The 27,458-nt window shown below is 45.6% G+C and overlaps 1 protein-coding gene across 1 annotated transcript in view; it reads right to left on the bottom strand.

Moving 5' to 3' along the window:
* AP1S1 (adaptor related protein complex 1 subunit sigma 1) overlaps positions 1-27,458 on the bottom strand; it is a 74,948-nt gene that overhangs the window by 21,269 nt on the left and 26,221 nt on the right. Inside the window, exons 2-3 of the mRNA XM_073622852.1 lie at positions 27,270-27,448; positions 9,515-9,623 (exon numbers count right to left, since the gene is read on the bottom strand). Coding sequence (XP_073478953.1) covers positions 9,515-9,623; positions 27,270-27,448 — 288 coding nt within the window. The remainder of the gene's footprint in view (positions 1-9,514; positions 9,624-27,269; positions 27,449-27,458) is intronic.

Genomic DNA, 27,458 nt, shown 5'->3' with positions numbered 1-27,458 from the left:
TCACCACATTGGCTTTAGTGTTCAGTACTATACAGCAGAATGCATTGCAGACATCATTAAAGTCATTAGCACTCTCTGTAGTACTGAGGATGGCATACTGCCACAGCACAGAAAGAAGACCCAATGATGTTCTGTGATCAGTCAGAAGATCCTAGGACAAGGAGACTTTTAAAAGACTACTGTGTCCACAGCAACCCCCGAGACTCCTGTGCTCACAACGATCCCAGTGTGTCCAGCATCATTCACTTACCCCTCAGAATCCTGTGTCATCCAGAGACTCCAGAGCATCCCGTGTTATCCAGTGCCTTCGGTGTGCCACCTGTGTCTCCATGCAACCTGGAAAGTGTATGTGTGCCGCTCAGGCTCGCTAAGGAGGGGGTATGTAGGTTGTGCATCCGCAGCTGCTGCTGCTAGAGTGTTGACGGGATGGAGCCCATCCTGGCTCTTGCGAAGGTTCAAGGAAGAATGGGAGAGACCCCTGGAAGTCGCACATCTATGGTGTCCTACAGAGATGAATGGAGTGGCAACCTCAGCCTGTACTGCAACCAGGCCACAACCCCAGCGTGTTACACTCCACCCCCTCAGAGCTTAGTTATGTGTCTCCATGTAGCCTGCACCATTAATGTAGGTGGGGCAAGTCCTTCTACTGACACCCACAAAGAGGAGCTATATCTTCTACTGACCCAAGTAATGGGGCGTTATTCCCACTGACACCAACAATGAAAAATAATTCCTCTCGGCATCAAAGACAATGCACTAGTTACTACACTGACACAAGCGACAGGGCATAATTCCTCCCACTAACAATCCCTCTCTCTAACCACGGGAACAGGGCAGTATTACTCCCATTGGCCACAAGAATAGGGCAATAGACCTCCCACTAACAAACAATAGGGAACAATTTCCTCCAATTGACAACTAAGGGGCGTTATTCTTTCTACTGAACTCAAGGGTGGGGCATTACTTGTTACACCGACAACAATGTGACATTATCCCTTCTGCCACTGACCAACAACCTTTGGGCATCTTTACTCCCACTAACCACCAAGCTGGGACATATTTACTCACTGACCACCAGTTATTGGGGCTGATTTTTTTTTTTTTACTCTCACTGACCACCAACCCTGGGGCATGCTTTTTTTTATGCTAACCACCAACCCTGGGGCATCCTTTTTATTGCTGCTGACCACCAACCCTGTGGCATTCTTTTTATTGCTGCTGACCACCAACCCTGGGGCATTCTTTTTAATGCTGCTGACCACCAACTCTAGGGCATTTTTTTTATTGTTGCTGACCACCAACAGTGGGGCATTTCTTACTCCCATCACCGCTTGATCAATCTTTCTTTTAGATTTGAGATAATTGAACAGCAGGCTGGAACACACAAAAGGTGGACAGAACACCCAAAAGTGCTGAAGGTGCCAGATTTCCAAGGGTACCCTCTTGCACATCTTTTGGACAAGTGGCAAAATTTCAACATTTTTATTCCACAGTTAGGTCTAGGACCGATTTTGATCTGGGTAAAGACCTGGCCAAATATTTGCTACACGTCTTCACCTGTCCAGGATACTCTACAAGACGACTAGGTTGATTCACTTGGTAAATGCTGTTAGGGCTTGCATCCTGGCCCTTTAGAAGCAGGAGACTACACCTCCCCCCACCCCGCCCATATGTTGTGGCTCTCCAAGGTTGCCAAAATTCGGGGCAGAACACCTTTATTGTCAACTTGCCCTGATACATACAATGATAGCTGTGAGCTTCGGGGTCCTGTTTAAACAACTTCTCCATTGAACACTGACCACAAACGAACAGGGGGATGCTTTCTGATGGGATGTGGGGAGACTGATGTCATCTACCCCCCCTTCTCTCCACCTTATCCAGAGATGACCCTTGTATGCATTTTAAAAATCCAAGGCTGAACAGTGGCGTTGCCAAACCAGTGACCCTTGTGTGCAGAGGAGAAACAGCATCCCAAAAATCTTGGCTATCACTGAATATAGTGATTTTCAGCCTCCCTTTGGATATCACATGTGGATAATTACATTGTGCCAAGCTGGACCCATGTTTTTTCGCAATAAAGATAATTCCTGGAGTTTGGCTTTATACAAATTGTGCATTGTGCTTTCAGCCCCGCTTAGTTCAATTGGAAAAAGGACATAAATAGCACCTTCTTGTTGCTAAAATAGATCAAAATTATGCTGGACAACTTATGCCCGAGCAGTCTTAGCCAAAATAATCAAAATTTTCCAGCCCATTCAACTGGTTTAATTTTTGATTCAAAAAAAGGTGCGAGATCGGGTGAAAGATCAATAGAACAATAAAAAGAAGACCTATATTAGCTAGATTTGACGATGATGTAGAAGCAGTTCTGCAGACAATGGTACTGATAACGCATTTAGCCAGGGTCAGTCTGGTTTTCATAAACCAACCCTGCGCGGTGACAATGCTTGTTCTTTCACCACCCCACCAAACCATATGGCGTTGGTCAGAGAGAAGGCGTCGTTCTAAAAACAAAAAAAAAAAAAAACAAAAAACAAAACAAAAAAAAAAAAACAACTACATTTGACAAGATTGGACAGGATGTCTGTGTCCTCCAAGATTAAATATGTGCGTAATGCTCAGATATGACTCATATTTTAATTATATGTTGCAGAGACATAAAACTGTCCATTACGGAGCAAGAATAACTCTGCAATACAATGAAAACTGCGTGGAAGCGCAATTACAAAACTATTGGCTAGGATCGGTAAAAGGACTTGCGAAAGAAGAACGAAGACGACATGGATGTGAAGCAGTTCTATTGGGTTATACAAAAAAAAAAAAAAAAGCAGTGAAGGAAACGCTTGTTGCCTGAAACGTCATCTTGCATTGGGTTAAATATTCCAAGTTCTAGGTGGCATAGCCTGTGGGTGTTGATGGTCAGTTGCCAAAGGTTTGTTGGGTGGCCATTGATACAGTCTGCTGTCACAGTTCAGCAGGAGATGGAACATGTTTTCTTTACTGCTGAATTATTTATTGAGCTCACAATGTAACTAAGGGGTGCACTGCAGCCGTCTTGGGAGGAGAGTTTGCGATTAATGCAGAATTGTGCGTTTTCCTGCAACTCCCTCTGTGCTCAGCCTTAAAGTGGTTGTAAAGGTAGAAGTTTTTTTTTTTACCTTAAAGTGGTTCTAAAGCTTTTTTTTTTTTTTTTTTACCTTCATGCATTCTATGTATTGAGGTTCAAAACCTTCGGTGTCTAGAATGCCCCTAGCCCCACTTATACTTACCTGAGCCCATTCTCGATCCAGCGCTTTGCACACCAGCAGCGCCTCTCGGTTATCTGTCCCTGCTGGGCAGACTGATACCAATGGCTTCTGCTGCTGTCAATCAAATGCTGTGAGGCCGAGTTACCCTGTCTGTGTCAATAACCCGCAGGAGTGTCCCCCACAGCAAGCAGCTTTCTATGGAGCACTCGCTGAAGTGGAGGAGCCAGGAGCGCCAAGCAGGGGACCCGAGGAGGATCAGGGCTGCTCTGTGCAAAACCATTGCACAGAGCAGGCAAGTATAACATTTTTGTTATTTTATTTTAACCCCTTGGCACCGGTGCCTTCTGGCACTTTAAAGGGTTTAGGATGCCGGAAGGCGGGGCTTATGATTGCCGTGATTGTCCGTACATGATTGGAAAGCTCCCGATTGCAAGCAGCGATCAGGAGCTTTCCGTTAGCCGCCGGTAACGTGCTCTTGGCACAGTTGTTTTTGCAATATTGCACACAAATATGCGGCTGCTTTGGGCCAAGGCCCATCCACCGAGAAGCTGTAACTAAAGCTTTAATATCACTTTAATGCATTCTCTGCATTAAGGGGAGAAAAAAAAAAAAAAAAAACACCTCCTGTGTGCAGCTTCCCTCCTCCAGCCCCAGCTTATACTTACCTGAGCCTGATCTGGATCCAGCAGCTCTCTCCTCACTGGATGTGGAGGTAGCAGAGTGAGCCACTGGCTTCTGCTGCTGTCAATCAAAGCCAGTGAGCAGAGAGCGGGGGGGGCCGCACGTGAGCTCTTAAAGCAAGCGCGGCTTGTTATCTAGGACATTCAGCATGGGGGGGGGGGGGGAGCGTCGGCAGAGAATCCCAGAAGAGGAGGATCAGGACTGCTCTGAGCAAAACCAGGAGCAGGCAAGTATAACATGTTTGTTATTAAAAAATAAATAAGTTTACCATTACTTTAAGCTAAGGATATCCTCTTCCATGAACCCTTCTCTTTGCTACCCTTTCCAAAAGTGAGGCCCGTGCAGCCAGTCTCCCTACAGAAGATATTACCCATCTCCAGCCAGCCTTACATAGATGTCAAACATCTTAAAAAGGAAGTACCAGGCTCCAAATGAAGCCAGTAATACAAAGAGCATTCACTACAAAAAGTCATAGGTTGTCTACCTTTAATGGTAACTTTCCTTTATTTTGCACTTTTTTCACTTTCCCCATTGACAACGTCAACTTATGACGAAACGTTTCTGGAGGAGGAAACGTGCTGATGTCACCACACTGTTTCACTAGGAGGACGGGATTTGATTTGCAGCCGGCCGGCTCTGTTTGTATTAGCGCGATTTTACTTTCATTTAAATGTAAGTGCATTACTGTTTTTTATTAAACATGTTGAAGCAATATTACGCTATGGTTGGTCTTTTCCCTTATACCCCGCTGAGCTACTGAGATCCATCGGAGTTCCACGGCACCGGGGCGTTTGGAGAATAATCCTTTATCCATACCTGTCCAAACGATCTTTCCATACAAGTTAAGGCCTTGGCTGGGCTATAGCCGTCTGCTGGGTTTTGCTTGCCATCTGGTAAGCAGGTTTTTTATACGGTGGTGGCACTTTATTGTGGATCAGTTTCACTTGGGTGTTTATTTGGAATCGTTTGAATTGTCACTTATCCATATCTCGTTACCCACAAGCTATTGTTGGATTGAACTTTCACACAGCGCAGCTTCTCTCTTATATTCTTTTTTAACTTTATTTTGCACTGCCGGTGCAGACTTCCCCATTCAGTCACAGGAAGAGTCAACCTCATTAAAAAAATGGTATGGGCACCCCAGCTTCTATACATACTCCACAATTCCCCGCAATGGATTCCTCGTAGATGGTTCACAGGTATTAACACTCTTATTTGGAAAAAGACGACAGCTAGAATCAAGCTATCTACAATACAGAAAGGATCAGGGTGGAATGGCAGTACCCAATAGACTTTACTTCATGGCTTCACAGCTTCAGCACCTGGGTGGTTGGGGGAGGTGGACCCGACTGACCCAATTCGTAATTTACAGATTTTCTTAACTATCAACTTACCCTGCTATTTCTCATCTTGGAGGCCGGCTTACCTCAGTACCCTACTTCGATGCCCACCATACTTTTACTAACAAAGCTATGGGCCTCTATCAAACATAGTCTGGGTATGACAGGCTTAATGGCATACAACGCCATTGCGGCGCAACCCTGGCTACACAGGACTATGTAAATTGGAGGGGTTTCAGTCCTGGGAGAGCTCGGGTATTCGCTAAATTCCCCAGTTATACAGTCAGACCATTTTTAAAGTCCTTCATGGACATAGAGGGAGTTTGAGCTGTCAAAGAAGCATTTTGACAGATCTCTCCAACTTCGACATGCTTTACAGCAGGGGTCTCAAACTGGTGGCCCTCAAGCTGTTGCAAAACTACAAGGCCCATCATGCCTCTGCCTGTGGGAGTCATGCTTGTAACTGTCAGCCTTGCAATGCCTCATGGGACTTGTAGTTTCACAACAGCTGGAGGACCACCAGTTTGAGACCCCTGATTTACAGACTCAGGTACAACAATCCAGACCCAGACTGGAACCCACAGAACATCCCTTAATAAGTGACATACTTGCCACACGGAATAAAAAGGGCATGATATTGCAGATAGAGACTACTCTCTCTTCACGGACACAGGATGCAGCTAGATTACCATGTAGACATAGGTGGGAACAAGACTTGGGCAACATTGGAGGTGAGGACTGTGAACTGTTTGCAGTCTATGCCAACCACCCCAGTCTCTCCTTCATACAGACTCTACCAGCTATTCAAATTGCATGGAACATACCGCACTCCGGTGCTGCTTCACAGGTGGGGTAGAAGGGAATCTACTTTGTGCTCCAAATGTGCGGGAGCCAACGGAGACCTTATACACCTGTTGTGGCGTTACCCAAAACTTTTCAGATACTGGAAAAATGTGACCGATATTATATCTACAGTTTATTAAACCACTGATCCGTTACATCCAGTGACTTGTTTACTAGGCGCAGCTGATGAGGAACTTTTTACCCCTCCAAATAATGTGGCAGTACTTAGATCACTGTATATTGCTCGCAAGCAAATCGCTTGTTCGTGGCCATCACCGCAGATTCCAACGACGAAACAGTGGATTGAACAGGTAAATGCCTTTCACATCAAAGAAAAAAAACGCTACTACCAATTTTTTTTAAAATATGGCAGCCATGGCTAGACACTTCGGGCTTAGCACCTTCCCAATTAGTCCTGTATCAACTTCTACAGATATAACTTCATAGTGTCTCTGAAACTATAACTATTCAATATCTTTATGGTTTACAATTTACAGGCTTCTTGCCTAACTAATGATTCAAGAATGGTTCTAGGTCTCTTTTTTCACTGGACGACTAACAGAGATAATTGTTGAAGACCCCAAGGGTCAATGTTACCGTATAATGTTTGGTTTGTTTACCTTCTTTTTAGAAGGTAGCTAGTTCACTTGATTACTTTTGCTTATAAATCATGGTTGTGTCCGCCACTCAGTTGGCTGTTCTCCCTGGGTATAATATATATGTGTGTGTGTATATGTGTGTGTATGTGTATATATATATATATATATATATATATATATATATATATATATATATATATATATATATATATATATATATATATATATATATATATATATATATATATATATGTGTGTGTGTGTGTGTGTGTACACACATATACACACATGATGGGGTATGTTAGTTATGTTTTCTTTTGTATGTGGAAATGGCAATTCTTGGTGTTTATTATGTACCATCTTTTTTATACTATATTGCTTTTACTGTATATACTGATGGAATTTTCTTTTGTGCTGTCTTTTTTGTACAACTGACCTTGTGACACAATAGAACAGTTTGGTGCGGCTTTAATTTGGCGATGTTCAGAGGCTGGCCGGCTCTCTTGTGGTGAAGGATATCACTTTTCAGGATGACAAGGTTGCAGCTTATAAGTGACAATGGCTGCTCGGTGTATTAGAGACAATTCACATTCACTTCTCTAGACTTTATATCAGAAATATGTTGCTCTCCTCTAGGAGTCCTTTGGAAGAATAGTCTGCGATTACCACGATTTAAACTAGACCTGCTTCTATCATAGTGGGTTGTGAAATGGACTGTTGATCTTGTCACATCTTTCAATTTCTCCTCTGCCTATATGGCCAAACTTAAAGCGATTGTAAAGTTATTTTTTTTTCTCTATAAAAAATAACAAACATGTTATACTTACCTGCTCTGTGTAGTGGATTTGCACTGAGCAGCCCGGATGCTCCTCTTCTTGGGTCCCTTTTCTGTTCTCCTGGCCCCTCCCTCCTGTTCAGTGCCCCTACAGCAAGCAGCTTGCTATGGGGGCACTGAAGCAGAGCTGCAGCTCCGTGTGTCCATTCAGACACGGAGCTGCGGTTCAACCCCATCCCCTCTCTCTCCCCCGATTGGCTGACTTTGATTGTAAGCAGCGGGTGCCAATGGTGCCGCTGCTGTGTCTCAGCCAATCAGGAGGGAGAGTGCCGGACAGCCGAGTCTCTAATGAAACATCTCTGGGTCGAGATGGGGCTCAGGTAAGTATTTAGGGGGCCAAATGGAGCTGCTGTACACAGAAGGCTTTTTATATCTTAATGCATAGAATGCATCAAGATAAAAAACCTTCTGACTTTACAACCCCTTTAAGCCGGCCATACACAGTTTGAATCTCTCCAGGTTCAGCAAGAACCGGCCAAGATTCAAACTGTTAATGGGCAGGCTGAATGTACCAAGTAGAAAGGCGACATTGCTGGAAGTGGCAGCAGAGGAGAGAAGTATAACTAGTGGAGACAACTTATGGGCATATGAAAAGCGAGCATAAAAATGTTCTGATCCGGTGAAGCACAGTGGAGATTACCAGAGAAAAACGGCTGTGGACATATGCAAAGCGAGCAGAACATCTTGGGTCTGGTGAGTGTGTAGGCAAAAGGATGTGAGCACAGGATGGTGACCTGCACACAGAGCACTTGATGTTTGAAGTTTACAGCACATAGTACTTTCCGAACCACAACGGATTGGGTCATACACTATATTGTGAAAAGTATTGGGACGCCTGCCTTTACACGCACATGAACTTTAATGGCATCCCAGTCTTAGTCTGTAGGGTTCAATATTGAGTTGACCCACCCTTTGCAGCTATAAGAGCTTCAACTCTTCTGGGAAGGCTGTCCACAAGGTTTAGGAGTGTGTCTATGGGAATGTTTGACCATTCTTCCAGTCTCCAATTCATCCCAAAGGTGTTCTATCGGGTTGAGGTCAGGACTTTGTGCAGGCCAGACAAGTTCCTCCACCCCGAACGCGCTCATCCATGTCCTTATGGAGCTTGCTTTGTGCACTGGTGTGCAGTCATGTTGGAATAGGAAGGGGCCAATACCAAACTGTTCCCACAAAGTTGGGAGCATGAAATTGTCCAAAATGTCTTGGTATTCTGATGCCTTAAGAGTTCCCTTCACTGGAACCAAGGGGCCAAGCCCAACCCCTGAAACACAACCCCAGACCCTAATCCCTCTACCAAAAAATGATTTGGACCAGACAAAGCAAGGTCCATAAAGACATGGATGAGCGAGTTTAGGGTGGAGGAACTTGACTGGCCTGCACAACCCAATGCAGTAAAACTTAGTGAATTGTCCCCCACATTGCATCTTACAGAGAATTTCAGTGCTGAAAATTGAAAAAGGTAAGGTAAATTTTTAGGACCCTTTCACACTGCCGCAACTTGAGTCGTGCAATTTTTTCCACGATTTCAGGGAATGCCTGTGTAAACTTGAGGTCTATGGACCTCAACTCGCATCAAAGTAGTAGAGGTGCGACTTGAAGTCGCACAGATATGAATGGTTATCATTGGAAATCATGGGGTACGACTTGTCATGCGACTCTCACAGGAAAAGTCACACTAGTGTGAAAGGGGCCTTAATAACATTCAATTACAATAGGACGTGTGTTGCAATTATATATGCTATATTATTTCATTTTTTTTTTTGCCAATTTTTTTTCCCCACGAAAGTGGAGTTCCCTTTTAAAGTAAATGGTTATGTTGAAGTTCAGTAAAGGACTGCAGCTTGTGGAATACATCAGAACTCTGTACACATATCCTTCATCCTTTTCTTTCTACTCCCACGTCTGGATACTGCTCTTATTCCCCCCTCCCCACCCTTTGGCATAGTGCGTCTCACAGATAACACTTACGCTGCCAAAATATTTGTCCAGCAGTTCCACGTATCGGTGGATTAGCTCCAGGGTCAGCAGCTCATTATCCTGATCTTCAACCGCACAACAGAAATACAGGCTGGCGTATCTAGGAGAGAAAGCTTGGATTTAAAGAAGGAGATAAACAGGGAGGTGGGGGTGGGGGAGAGAAGTGTGCCGGAGGTCAGTACATCTAGGACCGAATCATAATAAATGGTCATATAGAACATTCACAAAATGGTTTATAAGAAGCGAAACATCAATGAGAAGAAAATCAGTTTTCTGGAGCAAGCTAATGTGTTACACCGGCTTCCAGTATTTCATTAAGGAGGAAAAAATAAACCTTACAATAGTTATAAAAGTCACTAACAGTAAGTAATGCAGCAAAAAACAAAAAAAAAAAAAACAAAAACAAAACAAACAAACACACATAGTATAGAACCACTCTTAAAAGTGATTGTAAACTCCAGATATGAAAAATTAACAAAGCATATCCCTCTATGTGTACTAGCCTCAAACCAAAGCACCAAGTGCGATTTCTGTCTGCTGCCTCATTCCTCTGCTTGAGTCACTTGTGACACCACAGAACCTCAGGAGACAGCCCGTCCACCCTCCAGGAAACAGAAGGTGATTGACAGCCTCAGATGTGCACGTTTCTCTACGAGACTGTTGAGACTGTCTAGGCTGTTTCCCAACTAGGGTTCATCCAGAGTTTGCTGGGGTTCCCTAAGCGATGAGCAATAGTGCCCCATCGTTGGCGGCAACTGGGGGGGGGGGGGATTAGCGCCCCATCGTTGGCGGCAACTGGGGGGAGGGAGAAATCGCGCCCCATCGTTGGCGGCAACTGGGGGGAGGGAGAAATCGCGCCCCATCGTTGGCGGCAACTGGGCGGAGGGAGAAATCGCGCCCCATCGTTGGCGGCAACTGGGGGGAGGGAGAAATCGCGCCCCATCGTTGGCGGCAATGGGGGGGGGAGATAGCGCCCCACCGTTGGCGGCAACTGGGGGGGGGAATAGCGCCCCATTGTTGGCGGCAACGGGGGGGGGGGTGGAATAGCGCCCCATTGTTGGCGGCAACGGGGGGGGGGGGGGGGGGGAATAGCACCCCATTGTTGGCGGCAACGGGAGGGGGGGGGGAATAGCACCCCATTGTTGGCGGCAACGGGAGGGGGGGGGAATAGCACCCCATTGTTGGCGGCAACGGGGGGGGGAAGGGAATAGCGCCCCATTGTTGGCGGCAACGGGGGGGGGGGGGGTGGGGGGAGGGAATAGCGCCCCATTGTTGGCGGCAACGGGGGGGGGGGGGGATAGCGCCCCATTGTTGGCGGCAACGGGGGGGGGGGGAATAGCGCCCCATTGTTGGCGGCAACTGGGGGGGGGGGGAATAGCGCCCCATTGTTGGCGGCAACGGGGGGGGGGGGAAATAGCGCCCCATTGTTGGCGGCAACGGGGGGGGGGAATAGCGCCCCATTGTTGGCGGCAACGGGGGGGGGGAATAGCGCCCCATTGTTGGCGGCAACGGGGGGGAGGGAATAGCGCCCCATTGTTGGCGGCAACGGGGGGGGGGAATAGCGCCCCATTGTTGGCGGCAACAGGGGGGGAGAGAAATAGCCCCCCATCGTTGCTGTCAGTGGGAGGAATAGCGCCCATCGTTGCTGTCAGTGGGAGGAATAGCGCCCCATCGTTGCTGTCAGTGGGAGGAATAGTGCCTCTGTTAGTGTCAGTGCAGGAATTGTTGCACCATTGTTTGGTATCAGTGGGAGGAATAGTGCCTCATATCAGTGGGAGGAATAGGGCTCTAAGGGCCGCATAAAGGCATGTAAAAGGCTGCATTCAGCCCTCAGGGCACAGTTCGGAGACCGCTGGTGTAGAGGGTGGTGTGTCCTTTCCCTTAACTCAGGTCTCAGATTACACTCAGCTCCCTGCTATATGCTGTGCAGCGCGTGACATCAGATCCCTGCCCCCTGCCTGCTGGAGCTGAGAAATAGCCTTAGATCTTTGCGTTTTAGACAGCTGTGGAGGAGAGAGGGCTGCAGATAAACAGTTACAACTTAGCAGGAGGATATGTTTCATCTGAAGCCATATTGCTACAGGGGGTTTACAACCACTTTAATAAAGTATTTGTAAAGGTTGCTTCTATAATGGGAACAAGCTCAGGCGTGTTTAGATCATACTAGGGGAAATCCCAATAGGCAGCTGACATCTGAAGTGTGGCCAAGGCATTACCCATTCTGCAGCCACATGGGACATGTAAAAATGCAGCTGAAGGGCGGGGAATGCCTCGGCCACTTATGAGTGACAGCTTCCTGGTGGGATCAATCAGGTGGGTTGGGACTAGGATATGAACATGCCTCATCTTGAATCTTCAGTATAGGGTTGTTTATGGCACGTAATGGAAAAACAAAAAAGGACATACATGCAGTATATATATATATATATATATATATATATATACATACATACATACACACACACACACACATATACATACATACATACATACATACATGTCTTCTCCTTTATAGACCCTGCAAGTACAGAAAATTCCCTTATGGACCACTTATGTATTTGTACATATTGCTCATATCCCCCCTTATTCTCCTCTTCTCAAGAGAGAATAAATTCAGTTCCTCTAATCTTTCCTCATAGCTGAGCTCCTCCATGCCTCTTATCAGTTTGGTTGCTCTTCTCTGCACTTTCTCCAGTTCCCCGATATCCTTTTTGAGAACTGGTGCCCAAAACTGAACTGCATATTCCAGGTGAGGTCTTACTAACGATTTGTACAGGGGCAAAATGATATCTCTCTCCCTGGAGTCCATACCTCACCTAATACAAGAAAGGACTTTGCTCATTTTGGAAACCGCAGCTTGGCATTGCATGTTATTATTGAGCCTATGATCTACCGAAAGTTGCCGGCTCACTTCTCTAGGTTTAAAATTACAGCTACATTCCCCCCTCCCGAGCTTAGCTTTTACTGGTCTTAAACACGTTTTAACCATTTACTACACTATGCCAATTTTGCACCATTTCTCTTTTTTTTGTTTTGTTTTTTGAGACAAGTCTCATCATGACCGGAGTAAAAAGTGATTATACAACAGTTATTATTATCTCAGTTAACAGCGTCATATTCCACAATGCCATATGAAAAGCTGCTATTTGGCACTAGTCAGGCTATGGAGTGTAACATTTAATCAACATTGTCTATGTCTACTTCTGTTCAATATGTGCTACACAGATGGACTTCCTAAGTGAGTCAGCAGCAAATGTAGGAATGTCACAACGAGGCCCCTTCGGTCTTTATGTGAGCGTATTAGGGCCGAAACAACTAATCGATTATGAAATTAAATCGATTACTATTTTCATAATCGATTAATCGGACAGTAACATAAATGGGATTAAAAAAGCTAAAATTAGACCTTTAAAGTACAAAAAGAGCAAATAATCTCTACTATAAACATTACTTTCACTGTTTTTAACTCCATTATGTTACTAAATGTCTTAGGCCTGGTTCCCACCCATGTGTGTTTTTTTGGTGCTTTTTGCAGAAATGCACTACAGTTCACTTAACGTTCACATCGATGCTTTTTTCAGCTGCTGTGTATTTGGAAAGGGTCAAGGACCTTTTTCAATGCAAAACGGTGCTTTTTTTGGTTCAATATACTTCAAATGAAAAGCTGCAGAAAAGCATGTAATATTACAGTTTTGTTTGAAAATCTGCAAAACAGTCTAGAATTTTTTTTTTTCTTTAAATAAAAAAAATTTGATCTGAGTCTGATGATATTTACAGGATTCAACCTCTAATAGTACATAGAGTATATCTCTTCTGTCTGTTATTCTCAGAGTGGATTAAAGATTTTACTCCCTAACAATAATATAATAACAACAGTTGGTTATTTTATATTTACCCCTGCGTATAGTGATATTTAGGAATAAATGTCCTTTTTTTAAACTTTACATATTAACACCACACCACACTTTTTTTTTTAAGGTTAATAACCCGATTAATCGAAACAATAATTGGCCAACTAATCGATTATGAAAATAATCGTTAGTTGCAGCCCTAGAGTGTATTATGGTATGATGTCAGGGGCTACAGTAATGTTCAAGCATACAATCTCACACACCCTTATGCTATTTTTCAGCAGGATGGATTTATGCCTCGACTCCTAAGGGATGGTACAACTGATTGGAGCCCTTGTTTAACCCTTTCATGACTAAGCCTATTTTTGAAATTTGGTGTTTACAAGTTAAAATCCGTATTCTTTGCTAGAAAATGACTTAGAACCCCCAAACATTATATATATTTTTTTAGCAGAGAATCTAGAAAATAAAATGGCGATTGTTGCAATATTTTTTATCACACGGTATTTGTGCAGCGGTGTTTTAAACGCAAATTTTTGGAAAAGTGACACTTTCATGTATTTTAAAAAATCCAAACAGTAAAGTTACCCCAATTTTTTTGTATAATGTGAAAGATGATGTTACGCCGAGTAAATAGATACCAAACATGTCACCCTTTTTAATTGCACGCACTCGTGGAATGGCGACGAACTACGGTACCTTTGAATTTCCATAGGCGACGATTTAAAAATTTTTTTACGGTTACCAGATTTGAGCTACAGAGGAGGTCTAGGGCTAGAATTATTGCTCTCGCTCTGATGATCGCGGCGATACCTCACATGTGTGGTTTGAACACCGTTTACATATGCGGGCGCGACTTCCGTATGCGTTTTCTTCGCTGCGCGAGCTCGCGGGGACAGGGGCACTTTAAAAAAATTTTTTTTTTTTTTAATTTAATTTATTTATTTTTGTACTTTATAAATTGTGTTTAAAATTTATTTATTTTTTTTTTTTTTACTTTTATTGCTGTCACAAGCAATGTAAACATCCCTTGTGACAGTAATATGTGGTGACAGGTACTCTTTATGGAGGGATGGGGGGTCTAAAAGACCCCCCATCCCTCCTTTACACTTCAAAGTATTCAGATCGCCGAAAACGGCGATTCTGAATACTGTGTACTTTTTTAAATTCGGCGCCATTGGCAGCCGAGTAAACGGGAAGTGACGTCATGACGTCGCTTCCGCATTTACAAGAAGAAGGCTGGAACGAAGCCGCTCGCAGCTTCGTTCCAGTCCGCCCCCAGCTGCCGAAGGCAGCCGAACGGACACCGGTAACAGCGGTGGGAGGCGGCGGGAGGGGGGGGGGGGATGTCCCCTCCCGCTCCTCCGGTATAACAACCGAGCAGCTTTTAGCAGCCGCATCGGTTGTTATATTCGGGTAGCCGATCGCCCGCTGTAAACAACGGTAGCGGGATGATGCCTGCAGCTGCGGGCATCATCCCGGTATAACCCCGGAAAGCCGAGTACGCATATATGCGTTCGGTCGGCGGGAAGGGGTTAAAGTGATCACAAAGTCTTGTTTTTTTTTTCCCTATAAAAATAACAAACGTCATACTTACCTGCTCTGTGCAGAGCAGATCCTCCTCTTCCCGGGTCCCTCTTCTGTGATCCTGCCCCCTCCTGTTTAGTGCCCCCACAGCAAGCAGCTTTTTATGAGAGCACCCGAGCCGAGTCACAGCTCCCTGTGTCCATTCAGACATGGAGCTGTGGCCCCGCCCCCTAACTCTGATTGGCTGATTGACTTTGACAGCAGCGGGAGCCAATGGCGCCGCTGCTGTGTCTCAGACGATCAGGAGGAAGAGTCTCGGACGGCTGAGGCAATGGCAGACATCGCTAGACAGAGATGGGCTCAGGTAAGTATTAGGGGGGCTGCTGCACACATAAAAGACCTTCTGCCTTTACAACTCCTTTAAGGCAAAGCAAAAGAACAAGCAAATAATCAACCCCACAGAAAAAGTTACTAAAATTGGAGAATGCAAAACCTGTTGCAGCTTTGCACAGAAACCAATCAGCTTCCAGGTTTTATTGTCAAAGCTTAAATTGAACAAGCTGAAGTTAGAAGCCGATTGTCTACCATGCACAGCTGCACCAGATTTTGCACTCTCCAGTTTTACTAAATCAACCCCAGTATGTTCAATGTAGCTTCCTTGCAGAGTAATCGTCTTATCCAGTTGTTTCAAACGCTAAAGCCGACCATAGATGGATCAAATCTCGGTTGGTTCAGAAGAGACAGGCCGAGATTCAAACTATGGGCAGGCTGAATGCACCCATGTTGATTCATCGATCAACTCAGGTACAACCAGCATATCAGATTTTTACATGGTTACAGCCAATAGCTATAATCAGTGTGTTCGCCCAGCAGGGACGGCTCCCCGCACCTCACTTTAAGAAACACTTTCCAGTGCATGGAGTCCAATGTTGTCCTCCTTGTAGTCTTTCTCTGGGCTTCCGCCCTTCAAGGTTGCCATCTTGGATTTGGGAGCTGGCTGTGACCTCCCAATATTTCCCAGCCGGCTCCCCACTACATATGAAGCACAGCAGTCCCGTGGGACTGGCCTTGCAGCCTCCCGAGATGTGACCCAGGTGGCTGCGGGGTGAGGGGTGTCCCAAGCAGACATTCAGTCTAGGTGAGATTAGAGGAAGTGGGAGCGGGTACCTGTCAAAAAAGGTACCTATCAAAAAAAAAAAAAAAAAGCTAAAAAGCACTTTAAAGAGGTTAGGGTTGGGGAGGATGAGGAGCAGTACTTTCACTTCTGAGTAACTGTCAACTTTAATGTCTGTGTCCCATTGAGATTTTGCATCACTTACTGTTCCATAGATACAAAATGTGAAAGCCAAACTCTCTAAATAGAGGGGAAATCCCTTCTTAGATAGCTGTCGTGCGCAGTTGCGCCAGACGGGACGGGGGACTGCCTGGGGGGGGACACAGCTATCCGTGCCCCCCCAGAGTCTACACATCAAAAGATGTCGCCTACCCTACCTTCCCTTCACCCCCTAAACCGTGACATTGGCAGGGAGGAGTAGATTGGATTTTGCCTCATATATAAAAGGGGGACTTGCCAGTGGCATATGGTGACTTCTATCCCCAGACACTGTGTGATGACTACCTGGGTCCTTAGTACTCTGCCTCTCTAACCTCCCACATTGTTATCCGTTGCTTGTTCTCCACCAGCCATCCATGGTTTTATGCATGGTTGTGGCTGACACACAGAGTGATGACCCATGGAGGGTTTTTTTTTTTTTTCTGTTGTTACTTTTGTTACTCATTTTACTTTTAGATACGTGGTCGGATTGGTGGGTTCCATCCTTTATGGCGGTCCTTGTAGGCACTGGCATTAAAGCACTGCAGGCATCTACTCCCTTTCCCTTCTTATCCTACCCCTCCCTCTCTTCTCCGTCCCCCCTTTCCCACTGGTCGATACTAAGTGGTGGGGCATATCTGAGGGAAACTTGCTATACCGTTAAGACACAATTCCACATTGTCAGTATGATACATACAGTGCCTTGAAAAAGTATTTATATCCCTTAAAATTTTCCACATTTTGTCATGTTACAACCAAAAATGTAAACGTATTTTATTGAGAATTTATGTGATAGACCAACACAAAGTGGCACATAATTGTGAAGTGGAAGGGAAATGATAAATGGTTTTCAAATTTCTTTTACAAAATAAAATAAGTAAATTAAATATGTGAAAAGTGTGGGGTACATTTGTATTCAGCCCCCCTGAGTCAATACTTTGTAGAACCTCCTTTCACTGCAATTACAGCTGCAAGTCTTTTTGGGGATGTCTCTATCAGCTTTGCACATCTAGAGAGTGACATTTTTGCCCATTCTTCTTTGCAAAATAGCTCAAGCTCTGTCAGATTGGATGGAGAGCGTCTGTGAACAGCAATTTTCAAGTCTTGCCACAGATTCTCAATTGGATTTAGGTCTGGACTGGGCCATTCTAACACATGAATATGATTTGATCTAAACCATTCCATTGTAGCTCTGGCTGTATGTTTTTTGGGTTGTTGTCCTGCTGGAAGGTGAACCTTCGCCCAAGTCTGAAGTCTTTTGCAGACTCCAACAAGTTTTCTTCTAAGATTGACCTGTATTTGGCGCCATCCATCTTCCCATCAACTCTGACCAACTTCCCTGTCCCTGCTGAAGAAAAGCATCCCCACAACATGATGCTGCCACCACCATGTTTCATGGTGGGGATGGTGTGCTCAGGGTGATTTGCAGTGTTGGTTTTCTGCCACATATAGCGTTTTGCTTTTAGGCCACAAAGTTCAATTCTAGTCTCATCTGACCAGAGCACCGTCTTCCACATGTTTGCTGTGTCCCCCACATGGCTTCTTGCAAACAGCCATAAGAAGTCCTGTTTGCAGTCTTTCAACAATGGCTTTCTTCTTGCCACTCTTCCATAAAGGCCAGATTTGTGGAGAGCACGACTAATAATAGTTGTCCTGTGGACAGATTCTCCCACCTGAGCTGTGGATCTCTGCAGCTCCTCCAGAGTTACCATGGGCCTCTTGGCTGCTTCTCTGATTAATGCTCTCCTTGCCCGGCCTGTCAGTTTAGGTGGACGGCCATGTCTTGGTAGGTTTGCAGTTGTTTAGTAGGAAGTGGGTGGAAGGCGCGTGATCAGACGCTTACATAAAGAAATGTATGGTTTATTTATGTAAAAGAATACAGACATATAGTCATATAGATATAAAATCATACAAATACTACATAATATTAACCACCTGGCATCCGCGCTATAGCCAAATGACGGCTACAGCGCGGACCTACATTCCCGGGAGGACGTCATATGACGTCCTCCCCTGTGCACGCTCCCTGCGCGCACCCTGCAGGGTGCGCGCCGGGCGCGTTGTGATCACCGAGTCACTGAGACCCGGCCCCTTACCATGTGATCAGCTGTCAGCCAATGACAGCTGATCACATGATGTAAACAAAAGATCGGTAATCGGTTTTTTTTTTTACTCACGCTGACAGCGCGAGTAGAAAAAAAAGCCGATCACCGGATCGGATGTGAGGGACATCGGTCCCCAAGTGGAAGAGGCACATCTGCCTCATCAGTGCCCAATAAAAGTGCCACCTAATAGTGCCCACAGTGCCACCTAACAGTGCCCACAAGTGCCACCTATCAGTGCCCACAAGTGCCACCTATCAGTGCCCACAAGTGCCACCTATCAATGCCCACCTGTAGTGCCAATCAGTGCCACCTGCCAGTGCTGCCCATCACTGCCACCCATCAGTGCCCATCACTGCCACCCATCAGTGCCCATCACTGCCGCCTCATCAGCGTACATCAATGAAGGAGAAAAATTACCCGTTTAAAATTTTTTAAAACAAAATATAAAAAAATAAACTTTTTTTTAAAAAAAAAAAATCAGTTTTTTACATTTTTTTAATAAAAAGTAAAAACCGCAGAGGTGATCAAATACCACCAAAAGAAAGCTCTATTTGTGGTGAAAAAATGATAAAAATTTCATTTGGGTACAGTGTTATATGACCGCGCAATTGTCATTCAAAGTGCGTCAGCGCCGAAAGCTGAAAATTGGTCTGGATAGGAGGGGGTTTAAGTGCCCGGTAAGCAAGTGGTTAAAAAAAAAAAGGAAGAACAGGTAACAAAATAAGTACTAGGAAGTTGTTTTAGGTTTGCAGTTGTGCCATACTCTTTCCATTTTCAGATGATGGATTGAACAGTTCTCTGTGAGATGTTCAAAAGCTTGGGATATTTTTTTATAACCTAACCCTGCTTTAAACTTCTCCACAACTTTATCTCTGACCTGTCTGGTGTGTTCCTTGGCCTTCATGTTGCGTTTTGTTCACTAAGGTTCTCTAACAAACCTCTGAGGGCTTCACAGAACAGCTGTATTTATACTGAGAATAAATTACACACAGGTTGACTATTTACTAATTAGGTGACTTCTGAAGGCAATTGGTTCCACTAGATTTTAGTTAGGGGTATCAGAGTAAAGGGGGCTGAAAACAAATTTACGCCACACTTTTCACATATTTATTTGTAAAGAATTTACAAAACCATTTATCATTTTCCTTCCACTTCACAACTATGTGCCACTTTGTGTTGATCTATCACATAAAATACATTCACATTTTTGGTTGTAACATGACAAAATGTGGAAAATTTCAAGGGGTATGAATACTTCATGATGTATTCTTTTGCGCCCGTAACAAAAATAGGATTTTTTAAAACAGCTTACCTGTAAAATCCTTTTCTTTCGAAGGACATCACGGGACACAGAGCCACAGTAATTACTAATGGGTTATATAGGTATCACTGGTGATTGGACACTGGTCACACCCTATCAGGAAGTTCAACCCCCTATATAATCCCTCCCCCTTGCAGGGATACCTCAGTTTTGTAGCCAAGCAATATAGTGTATTAGATTAGATTAGTGTATTATAGTGTATTAGAAGAGGGGCGGGACCTCTGTGTCCCGTGATGTCCTTCGAAAGAAAAGGATTTTACAGGTAAGCTGTTTTAAAAAATCCTATTTTCTTTCTCGAACATCACGGGACACAGAGCCACAGTAATTACTGATGGGATGTCCCAGAGCAATGCTACCTGAGGGGGGGGGAACCACGACCAAGTAGGGTGCAATCAGACCTGAGGACCCTGTACTGCTGCCTGCAGCACACTACGCCCAAAGGCGATATCCTCATGCCTTCTCACATCCACCTGATAGAATCTGGTGAATGTATGAACTGAAGACCAGGTTGCGGCCTTGCACTGCCCAAGAAGCACCAATAGCCCTTGTGGAATGTGCCCTGATCTGAAACGGAGGAATCTTCTGTTTCAAACCGTAAGCTTGAATGATCAACTGTCGAATCCATTTAGAAATGGTAGCTTTTGACGCTGCCTGTCCTCTATTGGGACCCTCTGGCAGCACAAACAAAACATCCGTCTTGCGGATCTGAGTAGTTGCCCCTAGATAGGCCTTAACTGCTCTTACTACATCCAACGAATGTAGAGATCTCTCTTCCGGAGAACAGGGATCTGGAAAAAAGGAAGGTAGAACAATGTCTTGGTTTAAATGAAAATCAGAAACCACCTTCGGTAAAAAACTAGGATGAGGGCGTAGTACCACTCAATCCTTGTGTATAATCAAATAAGGCTCCTTACAGGAAAGAGCTGCTAATTCTAGCAGAAGAGATGGCCACCAGAAAAATTAATTTCCTTGTCAACAAGACCAAAGGAATCTGACTTATTGGTTCAAAAGGCCGTTTCTGTAACACAGCCAGGACCAAATTCAAGTCCCAGGGGTTTAGGGGCGCTTTAACCGGAGGATTAAGACGCATCACCCCCTGCATAAAGTTTCGGACCAAAGAATGCGAAGCAAGTGGCCGCTGAAATAATACTGATAAAGCAGAGACCTGGCCCTTGATGGTACTCAAGGCCAGCTTCATCTCTAATCCCATCTGTAGAAAATCAAGGATTCTACCTATGACATATTTCCTGGGATGCCAACCTCTGGATTCACACCAGGTTATATAAGCTTTCCAGACTCTATGATAAATCATCCTGGAAGCTGGCTTCCTTGCATTAATCAAGGTAGATATGACAGGACCTGAGAGCCCACGACTCTTCAGAACGTGGGTCTCAATAGCCAAACCGTCAAATTTATCGTTTGTAAGGCAGGATGGAACACTGGACCTTGAGATAACAGGTCTGGGCGTTCCGGTAGTGTCCACGGGGAACCTACCGTCATCCTTACTATTTCTGCATACCAAGTCCTTCTGGGCCAAGCGGGGGCCACCAGAAGTACCGACTTCCTTTCCTGCCTGATCCTGCGAAGGAGTCGTGGTAGTAGCAGAATAGGCGGGAATGCGTAAATCAGTGAGAACCGATGCCACGGAATCACCAACGCATCCGTCCCGCATGCAAGAGGATCTTTTGTCCTTGCCACAAATCTGTCTATCTTTTTGTTGAATCGGGATGCAAAGAGATCTACATCTGGAACCCCCATCTTTGGCATATGGCCCAAAAGACGTCGGGATGCAGAGACCATTCCCCTGGAAGTAACTGCTGGCGACTTAGATAGTCCGCCTGCCAATTCTCTATTCCCGGGATGAAAACTGCCGATATGCATGGCACATGCATCTCTGCCCAGACTAAGATCTGGTTCACCTCTTTTTGAGCAGCTCGGCTCCGGGTGCCTCCCTGATGATTGACATAAGCCACTGCTGTGGCATTGTCGGACTGGATCCTGACCGGACAACCCTGTAGCCTGATAGTCCAGGCTTTTAGAGCTAGATGTATCGCCCGGATCTCCAGAATGTTGATGGGTAAGGTCCTCTCTGTCTTGGACCATACTCCTTGGACCGCAGCCTGTTCCAGAACTGCTCCCCAACCTGACAGACTGGCATCTGTTGTTACCACCGTCCAGGTAACCGGTAGAAAGGATTTCCCCTTCTGCAGGTTTTCGGGTATGAGCCACCAATTGAGGCTCTGACGCACCGCATGCGACAGGTGCATCGGAAAGTCTAATGCCTGAACCTTCTTGTTCCAGGTCGACAGAATACTGTGTTGCAGCATTCTTGAGTGAAACTGAGCATAGGGAACTGCTTCGAATGAAGACACCATCTTCCCTAGTAGCCTCATACAAAGGTGGACTGAGGGACCCTTCTTGGTCCTTACTGTCAGAATCAGCTCTCTCAAAGCAGTGATCTTTGCCTGGGGTAGAAATATTTTCTCCTGGCTTGTATGTATAATCAGACCTAAATATTCCAGTCTTCTTACTGGTTTTAGGAAAGACTTTTCTAAGTTGAGGATCCAACCCAGGTGTTCTAGATACCTGACCGTGGTCCTCAAGTTTCCATTCAAAGAGGCTACCGACCGGTCTATCAAGAGCAGGTCGTCTAGGTATGCTATGACAGCTATACCCTGAGCCCTTAATCTGGCCAGAGGAGGAGCCAAGATCTTTGTGAACACTCGAGGTGCAGTGGCTATCCCAAAGGGCAGAGCCATAAACTGGAAATGGCGCCCTCCTACCTCGAAGCGCAGAAGCTTCTGATGAGCAGGAAAAATGGGCACATGCAGATATGCATCTCTGATGTCTATTGATGCCAGAAATTCTCCTCCCTGCAGGGTGGGAACTACTGTTCGAATTGATTCCATGCGGAAGGACTGAATCCTTAGGAATCGGTTCAGATCCCTTAAGTCCAAAATGGGCCTGACATCCCCATTTGGCTTTTGGACCGTAAAAAGGTTGGAATAGAAGCCCAATCCCTGGTCCTTTGCGGGAACTATCATAATGACCTCCTGCGACAAAAGTCGCTCTAACGCTAGAAGGAGCGACTGCTTCTTCTCTGGGTCTCTGGGAACATTTGATCTGAGGAACCGAGGAGAAGGGAATTCCTGAAACTCCAGCTTGTACCCTAAGGTTACCGTGGAGACTACCCATCTTGTCCTGGAAGTCCTCCTGCCAGAGCTCTGAGAATTGTCGCAGTCTTCCCCCCACTCGAGTGAGCGGGGGCGCCCCCTCATGCAGAGGTCTTAGTGTTTTTCCTAGTAGGCTTCTTTCCCCAGGACTTCTTTTGTCCCTGGGGTTGACTCTTGTCTCTGGACCCCGATGGAGGCGGCCGTCGAGACTGCCTGGAGGCTGAAGCCCCCGGCGCTGGGGAAAGAGTCCGTTTGAAAGAGGGACGCTTACTCTTCTTCTTGACAGGTAAGAGAGTGCTTTTCCCACAAGAGATTCTCTTGATATAGTTATCCAAGTCCTCTCCAAACAACCTTGCACCACGAAATGGAAACCCAGCCAGTAGCTTCTTACATGGTGCTTCGGCTGACCAATTTTTCAACCATAGGATTCTACGTATATGCACCAACCCCAGTGAAAGACGGGAGGTTTGCACGATAAAATCTCTAATGGCGTCAACCACAAAGCATAAGGCCGCTGGAAGGTTAGCAAACCCCTGGGCCTGCTGTTCAGGTAATACTTTGATGACCTGCTTAACATGGTATCTTAAGTATTGACAGACTCCAATCGCTGCTATTGCAGGTTGGGCCACTGATCCTGCTAAGGAGAAAACATCCTTCAATAGGGATTCCATCCTTTTATCTACAGGATCCCTGAGCATCTGAGCATTGTCTACAGGACAAGTCAGGCTATTATTTATTGAGGAAATGGCGGCATCAATAGCCGGAATTCCCCACATTTTAATAAACTTTTCTTCCATCGGATAAAGTGTTGAAAACTTTCTCGGCGGAAAAAACGTTTGTCTGGGTGATCCCACTCAGAATAAATAAGCTTTTCAAGTAAAGTATGAACAGGAAAAGCATGTGCTGCTTGGAAAGGTTTCAGTGACCCCAAAGCAGAAGAGGATTCTTTAGCAGTTTCAGGTATGGGCAACTTAAATGTGGAGCGGACCAATCCAGTGAGGATCTGCACTAAGACTTTCTCCTCTTGGGAAGTCGCAGAGGGTCCCTCTCCACCTGAATCCTCCGAAGAGGAATCATCCATCCCATCCCGATCCTCTGAAAGGGATTCATCTCCTTTATCCCAGAGCTCCTCTGTCTGAGGGTCTTGGGGAACAGAGGAAAGCCTAGTGCGTTTTCTTCCACTGAGTGAAGACGTAATCACGGCCATTAATCTTTCCTCTAGACCATTAATGGTTGAGGAAAAAACCTCTTGTGTAATATATACAGGGGCTGAAGTGCCAGAAGCAGGTGTAGCCCCTGACCCCGATGGCTCTCCCTGGCTAGCCGTCCCTGGCCCATCTTTAGGGGGGAAGGATGCTGCCGACAGGGGGCCCTCAGAACCTGAACGAGATCCCCTAGTGTCTCTGGTTCCTGGGGTGCTTGAACCTCTTCTACCCATAGTGCAAAGCAACAAGGTGTGAGGTATACAAATGAACACTGTCCGCTGAGCGATGTAGTCTGGCTAAAAGCCTTGCTACCCAATGCTCAGTCTGGTGTTACTTCAGTAAATGCTGCCTAGGAGAATGCCTGTGTCCCACCTTACATGCGACCGTCAGCTCTGTGTCTCTCAGAAGGCTGAGTGCACCTGTACAGAGTGCCTTTAATAGCCTGCAGCTGGCCTGAGTGGGAGTCTAAACACTCTGTGCTGACATCCCGCCCCCTCCTCTACCGCCCCCCCCCCCCCTCGAGTTTTGAAAAAAACGAGCGCTTCCCGCACTGCCGACTCTCCTGTCATGCTCTGGAGAAAAGGCTGGGGATGGGGGGGGGAGGGAGACTGGTAACAAGATTTGCCTGAACGGCTATCTTCAGAGATGGTGGCCATTAGGCCACAGAGCCCGGGTGGTATAACCACTTTCTAGACCCCTGTGGCCCCTCTCTAGCCTGGGGGGGAACATTCAAACATGAGAAATCCCCCCATCCACCTTACCTGCTTGCAGCCTGCTTGATACGCTGGGACATACACAGCGATTACAACACCTGAGACAGACATTCAGCATGTGTAGGTTTGTGCTCTTGGCAGCCCCCGGTGGTCACAATAGGCATAGCATGCATTTACCTTAAAGGAGAAAAGCCACTAGAACTCAAAAATTCTGTGGAATCTCCTCTTACCTTATCCAGCCGCAGGGTGCTGTTTACACAGACCCAATCTTCACCTCTCACGGTGGGCTCCGTTTGAAAAAACTGTCAGAGACTGGGGCCCCCATCAGTAGGGGGATCCAACAGTTCTGGGACCGTAAAGCACCTCGCCAGAAATTAGGAAGTTTAAAGCCATTTTCTGATCTGCGGGGTCCAGCTCTCTAAAAAGAGAAGCATTACGGGTAAAACCTCGTTTCTTCGGACACGAGGCCCGGGTACCATTCAATTCGGCCATGAAAAGACACTTTGAATGGATCCGGTTCGCCTGGCTTGCCCCAGTATAGGATCTTAGGATATTCCCTTTGGAGCTCAGCACAGGACATCTTTACACGTCCATCACCTAAGACACTGGCGTAAAAACTGAGGTATCCCTGGAAGGGGGAGGGATTATATAGGGGGTTGAACTTCCTGATAGGGTGTGCCAGTGTCCAATCACCAGTGATACCTATATAACCCATCAGTAATTACTGTGGCTCTGTGTCCCGTGATGTTCGAGAAAGAAATACCTTTTGTATAACCTTTAATACTATGTGTACTTATATTTGTGCCATTTTACTTTTAGATTATTGCACCCTATTTTCTTGTTCTCCCCCGAAGGAGGAATTTCTTTATATTCCAAAACACGTTGGGATTTCTCCTGTGACAATTATCCACGACTTGGTCCTATACCCTACAGCAGTGGTCATCAACTCCTGTCCTCAGGACCCACTAACAGGCCAGGTTTTATGTATTACCTTGGGGAGATGCAGACTAGAATACTGCAATCACTGAGCAGCAAATGATATCACCTGTGATGTGGTTCAGTTATCTTGCAAACCTGGCCTGTTAGTGAGCCCTGAGGACAGGGTTGATGACCACTGCCCTACAGGACTAGCCAGGTGTACCAGGTGTAAGAGCCTCAGGGGTTTTTTGTTAGTATAATTTACTGTCAATTTGGATTTAAACCTTCCTAATGTGATTGTAACTTTTTGGATCACTCTTGAATAAAGTTTTGATCATTTTACTCTACTTCACATTTATACGGTGTCAGGGTCTGCCTTCAAAGTCCCAATGGGGTTATTATTTATATTATTTTAAGCCTCGGTTCACACCAGAGGCAGCACGACTTGCAGGTCGCCTCACCGAGGCGACCTGCACACGACTGCCCGGGCGACTTGCAAAACGACTTCTGTATAGAAGTCTATGCAAGTCGCCCCAAGTCGCCCCCGAAGTCGTACAGGAACCTTTTTCTAAGTCGGAGCGACTTGCGTCGCTCCCCTTAGAACGGTTCCATAGCACAGAACGGGAGGCGACTTGTCAGGCGACTAAGTCGCCTGACAAGTCGTCCCTGTGTGAACCGAGCCTAAATGTTAACTCTACAAAATGTTATTTTAAATGTTAACTCTACAAATGCAAACAGCTCTAGGCTAGCATTTCGATCTCTCTGAATAGGAGGGGAAATACATTCTCAGGATAGCCGTTATGGAACAGGCATCCCCACTTGAAGATCGGCCTCACTTCCTGTTCCAACATATATGTGACTTTCCGTCACTTTTTCTCAATGGTCCAGAACAGATAGTGAAGGTGAATCACCAGCAGTAATAAAAGTGCTGACAAGAGCTGAATCTTTCCAAACTATCCAAAACTAAACCAAAAAAGTTTTGGGTAGAGAATGAGATGAATGAATTTTAAGTGGTTATAAAGTCAGAAGGTTTTTTTTTTTTTTTTTTTTTTTTATCTTAATGCATTCTATGTATTTAGATTAAAAAAAAAAAAAAAAAACTGTGTGCAGCAGCCCCCCCTAATACTTACCCGAGCCCCATCTCTACTCAGCGATGTTGCACGAGTGCCTTGGTCATCCGGGACTCCCCCTCCTGATTGGCTGAGACACAGCAGCAGTGCCATTGTCTCCCGCTGCTGTCAGTCAGTTAGCCAATCAGGAGAGAGAGGGGGTGGGGCCGACCCACAGATCTGTGCCTGAATGGACACACAGCAGCGGCTCGGGTGCCCCCATATCAAGCTGCTTGTTGTGGGGGCACTCGACAGGAGTGAGGGGCCAGGATAGCCACCGAGGGACCCGAGAAGAGGAGGATTGGGTCTGCTCTGTGCAAAACCATTACACGGCTAGTAGGCAAGAATAACATTTTTTTTTCTTTAAAAACAACAAGACTTTAGTATCACTTTAAATAAAAAGATATTTTTGAAACATATATTTGGAATTCTACCAGTCTATCCTCCAGGGACACCAAGGATTTTTCCTGGAGACACACAGTAATAGAGAGCCGATTGGAGAGGGTCCTCACCTTTTATAGACCACCTTCAAGTCCTTCCACTCCAGGAAGCTGCACATTTTAGGTTTGCGGCTGAGCACCGTCTGCATTAAATCTCGCACAAGCTTCTTCTTCTCCCGCTCTGAAGTGGCGACATACCATTTCTGCAGCCGCAGCTTCCCCTGCCGGCTGAACAGCAGCATAAATCGCATCTACGAGACA

This window comes from Aquarana catesbeiana, linkage group LG03 (assembly GCF_042186555.1).
Source record: "Aquarana catesbeiana isolate 2022-GZ linkage group LG03, ASM4218655v1, whole genome shotgun sequence".
In the NCBI taxonomy this organism is placed as follows: Eukaryota; Metazoa; Chordata; class Amphibia; order Anura; family Ranidae; genus Aquarana; species Aquarana catesbeiana.
The sequence above is the reverse complement of the archived record's forward strand: the minus strand, read 5'-3'. Positions and strand labels throughout refer to the sequence as shown.